The following is a 14133-nucleotide window of genomic DNA, read 5'->3' as shown; positions in this document are numbered from 1 at the left end:
CAAATAAACATTTCCGTAGCATTTTGGAGTGTCATCAAACTAGAAGCATGAGGAGTGGATGAAACTTAAGAAATAACTATGACCAAGAGAAACTGGGAGTAGCAAAATCTTGACAAACAACAAAGGCTGCAGGCTAACTGGGTGTTCAGATCGAAAACAGCTGTGTTGGTGAGGGCATGTTGCCTGACGGGTAGGCTGACTAATAGAGACAACATTTTTTGAAAATAGTCCAGTATTGAGTAAGATCAATTAGTGTTAAAACAGAAACAGCCAGTTCACCAGAATCCATTTACAACAACAATTTATCTTGTCATCTTGTTTCTTACTGCCATTACTCTGATGTCAGACCTCTCTCTCTCTCTCTCTCTCTCTCATCTAGGTTGTTGAATTAAGGGTTTGTTTTGACCAAACCAAAGATGGTGATTGTTGGAACAGTGGAAGGATAAATCAAGATGGTTTTGGTGAATTTTATTTTGTTTCTGTAAAGTTTGAATTAAGTCTGTTTTGCAATGATAAAAGTCTGGTGGCTTTGATAAGAGTCATAAAACAGCTGTTTCTGAGTTTAAAAAAATGATGTTACTCTTTAACAAAAAGGTGTATCTCTCTAGCGATCATTTCCGTGATGTTGTCAGACTTTGAATAACAATCTGAGCCTGTCAGTTACAAAACAAGCCCTTTTATTAGACGTACTTCGACTGTGCACAATTCCTTGTAGGGGTCACACTGCAGCCCATTTCATAGATAATAGCAAGAACAGCTAAGGGCAGTTTTAAATAATTAATCCATGGGTTTTGAGGCCTATCAGACACCAAATCACTGCACAGCAGTTTGTAATATTATGCTACTGGATCTGACAACGTTGGGAAGATGTCCTGTCGAAAATCATTTAATCGTCTTTCATCAACCATCAGGTAACAGAAAAATTTCAGCGATCACTTTAAGTTTTCTACATTGAACATGTGCATGCACGCACATGATTGGCGTACACAATGCCTTGCTGAAAAACTGCAATGTGGACCTTCTAAGTGTTGTTGAAAGATAAGGGACTGAAATGTCAGTTGAAATGACTGAGGGGTCTTTGTGTTTTTACGAACTGCTGTTGTCTCTCTGAACACGGCCGACGGACAATTGCTTGAAGCTGTTGGTGTAATGCTGAAACAAAAAATGGAAACAAAGACAAAGAAGCAGAGGTAGAAATTATGAAGTTTTCCATAAGGCAACACAGCCAGAATGTGTTAGACCAGTTACAGACAGTCAAACATGTGGGATACTGTATGAAAAATGTAAGCTATTTCGACAGCTGTCCATACAAAGCTTCATTTTCCCTGTTGGTGTGTCCTTTTTACTCTGCAGCAAGTACCAAGCAAGATGCCACTTGAACTGAAAGTCTTTGCTTGTTCTCCTGTTTGTGGTTTGTTTGCGTTCACAGTGTGATTGTCTGGCCTTAGTCGAGTAGGAACTGTCTCATAAGCTCCCCCTTTTTGTTAGTTCGTTAGAGTTGCACTAATTAGCTGCAACTGTCATTTGTATTTTATATGATTAATGACTTGATATCATTTTAAATGACACAATGTCAGTGTTTTTACAATATCTCAGAAGATCTCTTCATCTTTCATTATCTCTCTCTCTCTTCAGGCTAAATATTACTTTTGTTATCGTCATTAATTTGAGCTATGTCATGTGCTCACACAGACTTTACATACTCTTAAACAAGCAGACATAACTCTTTATCTGCCTCAACCAATGGTGCATTTACAACAGAATAATATATATTCAGCCATTTTGTATCAAAGATCCAAAGTTTGTCTTAAAAAAGCACAACAAATAGTTTTCAGAAACACTTATTAAAGCAGCACACGATCAGTAACTGGGTCTAATTTCCAGTTCAGCGTCAAGTTCTCTGTGAAGTCTCTGCTTCAGGAAGTGTCACTGGATCAAAAGCCAGAGGTATTACAGTTAAGAGATCCCAATTATATATCCCATAATAAAATGCAGTCATGAGCAGGTTAATGAGTCAGTGGCAACTGTGATTGGTCAGGTCTCCTCGTTAGGTTACGTCCAACCAATCGGGTCGCTTGTGGGGCTTGCAGGTGTGAATGTCCACCACCTCCTCGCAGTCGTTGCACTCCACCGCGCAGCACCACTTGAACTTGCACTCGCACTTGGTGACACGTTTGACTCGCATGGTATCGTAGCCCCGCCCACAGCACATGACCTCACAGCCATCTGTGCCTCTCGACGACTTGTTGCACACTCTGCCTGCTGTGCCCAGCGACCCTGTGGAAAAAAATACATATATTTGCATTAAAGACAAAATCATAATTTTCTTCTTGCATCATGTATGCTGTCTCTGAAAATGAATGTTATGCTATTTAAATAAAGTCACTTTTAATAACACCAACTTTTAATAACACCAACCAAGATTATAATCTTATTCTGAATTTAGCCTGATCATAAACACTAAAAACCTAATCCAAAACCAACTAAACAAACATAAATAAATATATAACAAATAAAGTCGGTGTTAAGGCAGTTTTGTTGTTTGATCAATAAAAACTATATGTTAAGTAATAAATATTGAAATTCTGTAGAATAAACATCATCTTGCTAGTTTTTTAATTTGATGAGTACAATTAGGCTTGATGTCTTTACTGATGAAATTCAAATTGAATGGAAGCTTTCTGAAGCATAATTATAAAGACAAAGAACAGTCAAAAACTAGAGACTGTATAACCAACAAAAGGTTATAGCCTCCAAAATGTATTAGCTAGATCAGACACTGATGTGTAGAGGTCTTCAAGAAATTCAGTTCAGTTTTATTCAAACACTTAAAACTGCATTAGTTGTTTTTTTTTTGGCCACTTCGGGGCAGTAGAGCAAGTTGTAACCACAATATTGACATATTGTAAAGTTGATATAGCAAATATTTGCTTATAAACACATCCAGCAGATGTGAAACAACATAATTAATTTTAAGATGTCTTTCTTACCACCCAGTAATTCCAGTAATCACTCTCCTTTTAGCTCTGTATTTGGGCTTTGACATTATGGCCCGATGGCCACAATCTGCTCTGTGGCCACCAAATATTCCATGTAGATGTCCCCCTGTAGTCATCAGGGGTTTTGTACCAACACTGTGAGCCTTCATAAACACAACATTACACTTCCACAAATATCCCGAATCCTTTGCATCTTTTAGTTCAACTTTCTACTTAAACTGTTAACATGATCCTTACAGAAGGACCAGAAAAACAAAAGGCAGACTAGGAAAAAAATGAAACCGCAATGAAAATTGAATGAAAGCAGGAGTTTAAGTGGCAAGAATGTGACTCATCCAAGGATGTAATGTGTGCTGTTAGTTTCCTCACCGAGCTGAGAAGCCTAGCTCGTTTTTCAGAAACAGTGCCTTCAGGAAACACGACATTGAGTTCATGATAAAAGTGGACAACACATACAACACGTATCACTTTTAAGGAAGCCTGTGTAAAGCAGTTGTCTTTTCTGTATCACTTTAAATACATGATTTATGTTTTTCCATTACAATTCTTATTTTTACTGGAGAAAAGACCACTGAAATCATGATGTCACCCATTTTTCCTTTATCAAATCATTGCAGGCTTCTGCAATTTGGACACTGTACTTGGCTGTATTCTGATTTTGATAATACTGTGATTAATTGTGCAGCCCTAGTCAGTAAGTGTAAGTTTACATATGGGCCACAAAAAATGTACTTTAGCCACCAAATATAGGGGCTTGACCTTGGTCACTTGTTGGGCCAGTGCTTAAAAATATTAGTCTATCCTGTTGGTCCACACGTGGTTCTTCAGCTGCTAAATGTTCATGAGGTAGTTAGAAACTTTGTGTGTCTGATGCGGTGCAGATACTGTACAGTTTATTGGAGTTTTTTTTTTTTTTGCTGAAGTTGTTGATAGATGAGTTTGCAGATCAGAAAACTAAAACTATGAGCTGAAAGATGCTACAACACTCTGTGGAGCAGAGAGGGACAGCAGAGTTAGTGAACATTTCTCCATAGGTTCTTCACGTTGAATGACTGCTTTTGTATAATACAAAGTTATTTGATCCAGTGATAATAAAAACATTGATAAGTGCAGCTTTAAAGGAGTTAAAACTCTTGATTATTTTGGGAATAACTTGTTGAATATGCAGTACCTCTCGTCACTTTTCTCTTCAGTGGTGCCTTATTGGTTTTCCCAGTTACATATCAGTTCCACTTAATTCCATTTTGGGAAAACCTCCAGGGATGACATAATGTAGATATCCAGAGCTGCTAATGTTGGCAGTTGACCACCAGTGGATATTTTGATGCTGAAAACTGAAACTATTTTTCCAAAGTGAAATATCACTTTTCCCACAGTCCTCAGCTGGGTATTGGCTTCCAGACGCGCTGACAGATTAGTCTCAGAGCTAAACACAAAGGTGTCCATGTACTCAGGTGTTAAATCTCGGCCTAAGATCAGATGCCACGTCTAATAACAGAGCATCCCTGAAGTAAAGACAAAAGGATAAGAGGAGATATTCCCCTCAGGCTCTCAGAAGTGGAGCTTAATACTGACCAAAGGAAGGATTTGAAAAATAAGCCTGCATGTATCCTTAGGCTGTGAATTCCTATACAATGGAGATTAGTGGTGAGGAGGGTCATAAGCTTATTTTAAGATCACCTTTTAAGGAAAGACAGCCTTTCCATTACCCCTCAGTTGTCAAGCTGCAGCCAAGCTAACAGCAGGTGTGGTAGAATCTGATAACTTGGTACCATCATGCACTACTCATCTAACCTAACCTATTAACAGTGAGGTAGAGCTCATTCACGCTCTATTAGAGATTCTGGATTGGAGGCGAGAGGCAGAGTTTAACAAAGCAAAGCAAACACTTGGAATTAAAGGAAATGTTAAAGGTCAAATCATTGAACTTTAAGCTGTAAAGGAATGTGAGCCTCCAGTGGACGAATCTCGGATTCTCATAGATTTTGTAGAATTGACAGAGGACCAACCGCCTGTATATTAGAAATCACCACATTATTTAACACAAGCTTAAAATGCCTCAATGAATCTCAGAATGCAGACAATGTTTTGATGATTATAAAACCCAAGTAAAATACAGGCACAAGTAGGTACATACTAGACTTGTCCCAATCAAGTTTTTTTTTTTTTTCAAAATCAATAATGAGTCTAATCCAATACTTTCATTCACCTAGGTGATGATTTAAACATGTATCTGACATATCCAAACAACAGCTCTAGCAGCCTTCTAATTCAAATCGGCTTCCTCATTATACAAAAGCAGATTGTCTCAAACTTTTTCAGCCAAAAGAACAAAAAGAGAAATTTTGTGTCTCCCTGGGACCCAAACTTATAAAAATCCATTATGAATTGTCACATCTACATTTTTGAACTACTGATGAAGAGCACAACAAACAGTGAATTTTAAATTAAATCCGTTTGTCTAATTATAAAAGGACATCACAGTAATAATCAAATTTGCTGCGTAATGTTAAGAATCTCATAACTGTAGTGATGGCCCACATTTCCCATCATGCCTGGACTGACAGTTTTCACAATTTTATGTCCCAAAATGCAAATACCAGGTTACTTTTTGTTAGTGCTTGTATACTTGTGTCAGTTCAGAACATGGTGGTTTATGTTAGTAGCCCAGTTGTATTTTTCTTTTTTTGCTGGTTTATAGTTTTAACCATTAGTGAGCTGGCGCTTACATTTCTTGACACCAGCTGTATTTTACTACTTTATTTAAAGTTATTTTCCCCTCTGTTGAAAGACATTGAGGTGTTAACAGCACTGTGAGCTGCTTGTCTCTTATTCTATGCTGCCTGTCGCTATTGGAGGAAATGTGCTACCATTTTGGGTCCAGACCCTAAGTTTGGGAATCACTGCAGTGGACGTGTTGCTCTGTTGGGGAAATGTTTGCTCCACTCTGTAGAGGGTACTTAAATCAGAAAACAGCTAAATTTCTTTTTGAGGATTTTAAGTACAGCTGAGAGAATACCCTCTTTATAATAGATCTTTCTTGTCATCATTTTAATTCTTCTTAATTCTCCTCTTATTTAATGTTTGCTCACAAACTACTATAACCTGCTGCTTTTCCTTTCAATTCTCTTTTCCCATGTGCACACACACACACACACACACACACACACACACATACACACACACACACAAACACACAAACACACACACACGCCCACACCCGTCTCTGTTCTGTCACTGCACACATACCGACCCACTCCACCTCTGTCTGTTTCTCTCTCCCTCGACTGTTTGTGTCTGTTCTGTTAACTTTCTTTGTCAGCAGTACATTTCCCAAAGTTGCCCGAAAAACACAACCCATATTTTGGATTTTTGGAGCAGATGAACTGCGTGTGGAGGAGGCTCGTTGTTAATGATGTAACCGATCACTGTGTTTCTCTGAAGCATGTGCGATTGTCGGTCGACCTTTCTGCAACAGCAGAACAAACAGGTATGGAAGTGGTAGAGCAAGGAGAGACTGTCCACTAGTTAATCAATCGTGAATGACACTGTTTTCTTGGATGGATATTTTTTAAAAATAGATCAACAAATGTACTTTTGTGGCTGTTAATGTACCTGGGTGGCCTGCCAAATTAAGTTTGTGTTTTTCCCCCATTTTTAATCATACTTCTTAATGACAAATAGCTATTTCTTCCTCACTCACCTGCTGTGCGGTCCATGAGACAGTAATCTGGCGAGTTCTCCACGTAGACTAACTCATTCTTGGTGCTTCCCTTGAAGTCCTTGTCAGCCACCATGAAGCCCGTCCCGTCCTGGTTCATGGTCACCTCGATAGCGGTGTTGTACTTCTTGCGGAGGTAGTCTCCAGTTCGCCTGAAGTCAGACATGGCCAGCCAGCAGGTTCTGAGAGAACAGGAGCCGCTGACCCCGTGACACTTGCACTCCAGCTTCATGAAGCGCTTCACTGCCTGGAGCAGAGGTCAGAGGTGACAGGGTGTTAAGCTGATGAAGTTGCCCATGGCGCGATGTCGAGCTCAGTTTTTAGCTAAATGTTCTTCACTAATTTTACTTACTGTTACTAACTGTAACTTACTGTTCTTCAAAAACAACACAGTTTATTGTAAGGCTACATGGATAAAATTATTCCTCCACGATATATTTACTATTACACTTTGATATTTATGTTGTGATATTCATTAATATGTTTATTTGTTCTAGATGTCTGCAAAATGGTAATGGAATGGAATGGACTGACTCCCCAACAATAAGTTCATTAACTGATCAGTCAATCAAAATTGAATCCACAACTAATTTGATAATTGATTCATCATTTAAGCCAGTTTTTAAGAAAACACTAAAATCTAAGAGTGTCACTTTTTGTTTTAATAATGTGGTAAAGTAAATATCTTTTGAATTTTAGACTCTTAGTCAGACATGACTAAAATTCTGAAAATGATTATTAGTTGCACCCCAAACTGATATGTAGATGAAATAACCTGTTTTTATCTAAATTACCTGTCAAATAAATGTAATTTATTTCACTGATGCAACACTGAAGGACAACTTACTGTCTTTTCCTGGAGCTTTCAACTCAGGACTCAACACTAACTTTTAAGTGTCGCCAAGCTGGGAACCAGGCCTCAGCTTTTGATTGCCGAAACTAAAATATGGTTGCCATGTTTTTGTTGCCTCATATATATATATATATATATATATATATATATATATATATATATATATATATATATATATATATATATATAGAGAGAGAGAGAGAGAGAGAGAGAGAGAGAGAGAGAGAGAGAGAGAGAGAGAGAGAGAGAGAGAGAGAGAGAGAGAGAGAGAGAGAGAGAGAGAGAGAGAGAGAGAGAGAGAGAGAGAGAGAGAGAGAGAGAGAGAGAGAGAGAGAGAGAGAGAGAGAGAGAGAGAGAGAGAGAAATTAAGCTTTAATCCAAAAACCTGTGGTTCTGTAGGATGTGGTACCTTGAACTTCTCAATTTGATTTGTTGCATATTGAGACATATGTTGCAGTACAGTTTTCCATCCGGCTCAAAGATGCCGGGATAGTTTGCCCGCAAAGACTGAATGAAAAACAAAAGGGAAATTTCCCTTTTGTTTTTCATTCAGGTTTATTGGGTGCTTTGTCAGTTGAATCAATTTGCAGATTAGTTTGTGATATTGACGGCCTGACAGGTTAGTTAAATTTTTCACCGCACAGTTGCACATGCAGTATGTCTGCTCCAGTTCTGACTGTAAGCAATATTTAAATATTACTAATACAAGAAACATTAATATTATTTATTTGCACATTTTACTGTTTGTTGCCCCTATTTTTTTCTACTAAAAAATTGTTGCCACTGAATTTGTTGCCATTTTCTCAAAAGGATTTCCAGTGGCAACCTGGCAAAAGTTGATTAAGATTGATTGGCAAGAGTGGTGGTCTTAAACAAGCTTTAAAGGGATGGCTAAATATACTTGATAAAAACTACATAAATGAATCTCACAATCGCCTACTTGAAATAAAACTTTCTGTTAGATTAAATCAGTAAATAATTTATAGGGTCTTTTCTGAAATTTTCTACAGGTAAATTTTGGTTCTAGTAGTAGAACTGTAGTAGAACAAATACTGAGACTAATAGAAATAATTCTGCCAACTGAAACACAGAATGCTGCTGAAGCTCAAGCTTTAACATTCGAGCTGCCGCTCACCATCCGACCGCAGCGGTTGTTGTGCAGATTCATCAGTGCTCGAGCGTCTTTCACCATCCTCTCTCGAGCGTCTACGAAAGCCTTTGCAAACTTTATGCCGTAGTTGATGTTGTCGCTGCATCCACCCCAATCAAAGTTGCCCCTCTCGTCACTAGCTCGCCCTCGCTTTTGGCTGTCGCAGTTGCAGATCTTTAGTTCCCCCTGGCTGCAGGCCCTGGTGATGGCGTAGACCACTCCCGCTGAAGAGATGGCGTACACGAACGCTGCCTCTCTGCTGCCTGGGTGCACAGGAAAAAAAATGTGTCATTGTCAATGGAAAATTGTTTTTACTGCTAGTTTTCTTTGATAAATGAGAGTATTGTAAACGTTATTGGAGACTACACAGGTTTTGTTGCTTTTTTTGGTAAGACTGAAGCTGTTCTTTTAGTTTCTAGGTTCAGTGTTAGTGCTCAGCCTTTCTGCAGTATATTCCAGACAGCAGGAGCAGAAATCAGTCCATTTATGGTGGATGGTCCAGACAGAGGTAGCAGCATGTCAGCTATAACATCACAGTCCAGCCGACTCTCCTTTCACCTTTTTAATTTGCACAGATGGCAGCTTTCTCAGTCACTGGGCTATGTTTTCATTTCAGGCAAGAGGAGATTTCGGGGGTTATTTGGTCTGGCTTTCCCACCCACCTCCCGTTCTCATTCCTGCTCACGCAATGAAGCAGAACACAGGCGCAGGCGATATGTCAGGGAGTAAAGCTTTGTCTGGCTGCCAGAAACATCTACCCAAATATTTACATCTCCTATTACTGTTTATACATCACCAGTGTGGTGATCTGCTACTTGTTTTCGGAGGACATACACTTTCCCAATCTTCCCTCATTCCGGAGAAGGTAAAAAACCCCACAACACTTTCTCTTTCTGTTTGTATTCTGAGCCAGGGTTGATTTAATAAGACACCTATTAATTCTCTGCTTATCTGCTCACAGCAGAGACATTTACGAGGATGATTAACTCGAGTGTCACTGACATAAACAACCCCTGTCACGCACATGCAGAGAACCACACAGTGTGCAGACTTACTTCTCAGCATCACCCGGCCAAACACGGTGTGGTCGCGGTCCAGCGTGCTGCAGTTCCAGCGGTGGTGTCTGAACTGGTGCTGGCACTCTCTGATCCACTCTTTGGCGCCCTCGCCGATCGACTGCATCAGGTCCGGGTGCCGCTGGCACAGCTGCCGCTGCTTGTTCACCAGGCCGGGAATGTTGTCGCAGATTACCCGAGCACCCAGCGCTCCAATGTACCTGCAGACACACATCCAGTATTGATAATGAGAGGTTAAAGGGACATTCCACCAATTTTACCCATATGGTTTCCTCAGGTTGGCTGGGGTAGGTGAACAGTATATTGTCTTCTGTGGCTCTGGAGGAGCTTTGTCAAGCCTAAGGAAAATAACCACTGATGATATTGTGATAATCAGATTGGCCTTACACAGCGTTAGGCAGCGTCGGCAGAATGGAATCAATGGGAAAACCTCTTGTAACTCTGATTTGGAAGCTTTCACATTTTATTCCAAGATGGTTACCGACACTGCTAACTTTTTATTCACACCAGTAAATAGCCTGAAGTAGCTACTTTTGTAGTGTTTTGTATTTGTAGCAGTAGTACTAAAAACTGACACAAACAAACTGTATATCTCATTCAGCAATAGCTGAATCAATTGTAATAGTTAGTAATATTCAATTTTATTACGTGTAACTGTCAGCAATGATGGCTTTGTCATTTTGTCTTTTTTTGTATGCTTACATTTTTTTTTACCAAGTGGAATATAATCTAACCATCAGAAATCCCTGATATCTCAAACATGGATTTAAAAGTTAGTATCTTGACACGAACAGTTATTCCCACTTGGCTGCTTGTAATTATGGTCTGAACGATATGACATGAACGCAGACGTAGAGGCTACAACAAGAAAGTCTGTGTCACAAACTTGGGCAGTGGGTGATTTCCAGGCAGGGAGGGTTTAACGACACCGTGGAGCGGGGGTTCTCGATCACTGATAACAAAATGACATTTAATCAACTCACTTAAAACTTTTTAGCAACATATACTTAACAAGCAATTGATTAATATCACATGATGGGTCAGTGTGAAGTAAACACACACTTTTTCAACAGCTACATTTACATCAAGCCTATTTGTAGAGATCGTTCACTAGAGAAAACTAAGCTGATTTAGGAGCTGATAACAAATCCTCCAGTGTAACGTTAACAGATAGCCGATATCCTGTCACTGTTGAACATGAGCTGCACTTAACATTATTTTGTGGCTGGTGGAGGCTGTGCAGCCATCGTCCACTATCGGAGCCGTGTTCCACCAACACTGATAGTTCGTGAAACATCTATCGGTGCTGATTAATTGGCCAGTCTCTATTAGAAACTGAATAAGCGTTATTCCCAAAATGTTGAATTTTTTCTTGAAGTCTAGACTATTGATTGCATTCTCATTAGTGTGCCTATTTTCCTTCACACCCACAGCCCTTGTCCACTTGAGACTCAGATATTCAGGATGTAGAAGAGATTATTAAATTCCTCACGTTCAGTGAAAAGCACCTTGTTCCCTGTGACAGGCCTTTTGCCTCCTGCTCTATTCAGACATAATCCCTCACTTTGTAGCAACTCTTAAAAGGGCAGATCACATGCTGCTGGTATTGTGACACTGGGGGGCCTCTTATCAACAGGACATGAGGACAGTCATCTACAGTGCAAGTGACCGTTCAGGCCTTTCCCTCCCATGCAGCCACACAGATCAACCATACGCAGCCACAGACCCCCCTCCTCTCCTCCCTAAGCCTGCACGCTCCACTCTCCATCCGGATATCATTATAGTCCTAATCGCAGCCACATTTGTGTCGCCTGCATGGCCACCGAGACAGAAACGGACGTAGCAGGCATGTTTCCACTCCCGTTATGGCCGTCCCAGTCCCGTTCTGACTGCGACTATCTGCCTGAGCAGTAAAGCAGAGCAGAAGCACTACTTGTGTTTATTGTGTGTTGTACATACCGGCTGTGCCAAAAGACCCCTGACTGTCTCGAAGAGGACACACACATAGACAGACAGAGAGAGAGAGAGACAGAGAGAAGAAGAGGCTCCTAGCTTTGCAGGAAGACACGTGGTGCTCATCTAAATTATCACAATGGTTAAAAATAGGGCCTAAGAATACAAACCAGGATTAAATAAGTATTAATCATCTGGACTCAAAGCGTCCAAGCCTCTCCTGCTTTCTGTCTCTGGAATTTCTCAGCGATTTAATCACATCTCTTTCATTGAAGTATTTGCATAAAGGGTTTGCACAAATTGGGTAACATATGCATTTTGGATCTCTTGGGAAATTACAATTCATAATATTATTTACAAAGGCTGCATTTTTAATTTAAATCCGCAGTACAGTCTAATTGTTGCAGGGTGCAGCAGGGCCATAATTCAAACAGCTTCACTCACTGTGGTTAGTTAAATATAAAGTACACATCAAATGCAATCTCTGCAAGTGTGACCTGATACATGAGAGCAACTATTTCAGGTGGGTGGGATAAGGAAGGAGAATGGGGGGGTGCAGGTTTTTTTTTTCCCCTCTCCCCTGAGCGTTTAAAACCTCAGGAGAAATCATCAAGGGGGCATTTATTCATGCACCAGCGCCTGCACCTGCCACTTACTCTGGGCAAGATGGATGGATAGGGGAGATTCCCCCCAACACCATTAATCTTCATAACACACCACACACACACACACACCGCTGTGTCCAACATCTCACCTGCCACTGATGTTCAAAAAAAATAACATCAGCATAAACATTACAGTGCAGTGAATGAAGATGAAAAAAGCACTATAGTTTCACTTTTTATTGGACTAGACATTTTATGGGAAATATGGACTACATTTTCGATCAATCATTTTGTTGGAAAAAAAATCCACAGAATGGCTTGATCAAAACTAAAGTTTTAGATCGTATTTGTCCAATAAGCAAGAATCTTATATACATATGCCCCTTTTGCCGTTTTCCACAAGAAAATATTCCATCTTTATACCTGACAGAGGGAAATGTCAGAGTAAATGAGTGAACTTAAGTAATATTTAGGTTTTATCATGTTTGCATCAGAACATTTTTTTCTACTCTTGCATCTGTATCTTTGCTTATCACTTTTTCGAGATGTTTATTAACGACTAAATCGTGATTATAATTAAACCTCATGTAATATTATGTCAAACATTGTATGTTGGATTTTGTTTGTTGTTTATCCTATGCATTTTTGTGTGTTTATTACTGTTTTTATTATATGTACAGCCCTATCTGGTAATAATAAACTTCGGTTTGACTTAATTATCAGTAAATGCATTTCATATTTCTCACTCACCACCACGATGAATCCACTCTGGGTGTGAAAATGAGCAGGAGCAAAATAAAGATGAAGTATACTTTGGAGATGGGTTTGGGTTTGGGGTGATGTTTTGTCCCCATAGCCTTGCTGCTGCTGCTGCTGCTGTCTGATAAGCTCCGAGGTTTCACCAGACAAAACATGTTTCTTCCGTTCATGTGTTGGCAAAATCTGCACAGTCAGGTGTGAAAGTCCTTGATGAGTGTCTGCCGTCCATCATTGGAGAACTGAAAGAAGTTCAAAAGGAGGAAAAGTAGTTCTAAACTCCATCAGGTAAACGATAGAGATTTACTGTCAGTGCATCCATAATCTTCAGAGGCGTCGGAGGTTGGAATTAATGTGTGAGCAGAATGATCCCTCCGTCTCAGATGTCTCCTAAAGTCTTCTATCAACAGTAAATTCACCTGCTCTCCTCTGCTGTTGTGCACCGACTTTAATGTCACCAAAGCTGCGTAAAATACAGAATCCGATGCTGTAACTCAGAGGCGAAGGTGGTAAAAGTCAAATCAGACACGAGTAGAGTGAAGAAGTATTTCCGAGGATGGGTCGGACTCAGACACTGTGCACACCTTTTCCTCCTGCAGCCGGGAATGAAGATGCGCACAGAAACGCGCAGCGCTCCGCTGGTGCGTCAGCTGTCTGTGACCCCCTCCTCCCTCCCTCCACCCCCACCCCTTTGTCAAGAAATTACAAACAGCGGTATGTAGAGCAACAGACAGCAGGAATGGAGATGTGTATATTTAGTGTGATGGAAAGTAATCCCTGCCTGTGATGTCTGCTGGTTAAAAATCAACACGTCCAACTTTCTGCCACTTAGATACACAGCCGGTGACGATCATATTTGTATTAACGATTCCAATGGAGACTTTCTGCCTGCGCTCAGCCATCATGTAAGATAAGATACGATAAGATAGAACTTTATTAATCCCGAAGGAAATTCTTGTACCAGAGATTGCTCTAAAATTACAATACTGTAAAACAACAGAAACGTAATAGTTATATTAA

The 14133-nt window shown here is 39.9% G+C and overlaps 1 protein-coding gene across 1 annotated transcript; it reads right to left on the bottom strand.

Annotated features, from left to right (window-relative positions):
* Positions 1-1185: 1185 nt before the first annotated feature.
* Positions 1186-13708, bottom strand: LOC146331979 (protein Wnt-2b-A-like). The gene is made up of 5 exons (XM_084737645.1): positions 13108-13708; positions 9779-9999; positions 8709-8986; positions 6703-6967; positions 1186-2277 (listed from the first exon to the last, which is right to left on the bottom strand). Exons 1-5 carry the CDS (start codon positions 13284-13286, stop codon positions 2048-2050), a joined length of 1173 nt encoding a protein of 390 aa, XP_084593771.1. The 5' UTR covers positions 13287-13708; the 3' UTR covers positions 1186-2047.
* Between the last annotated feature and the right edge of the window lie 425 nt (positions 13709-14133).

Source organism: Lutjanus erythropterus, chromosome 2 (assembly GCF_056507025.1).
Source record: "Lutjanus erythropterus isolate fLutEry1 chromosome 2, fLutEry1.hap2, whole genome shotgun sequence".
In the NCBI taxonomy this organism is placed as follows: domain Eukaryota; kingdom Metazoa; phylum Chordata; class Actinopteri; order Lutjaniformes; family Lutjanidae; genus Lutjanus; species Lutjanus erythropterus.
The sequence above is the reverse complement of the archived record's forward strand: the minus strand, read 5'-3'. Positions and strand labels throughout refer to the sequence as shown.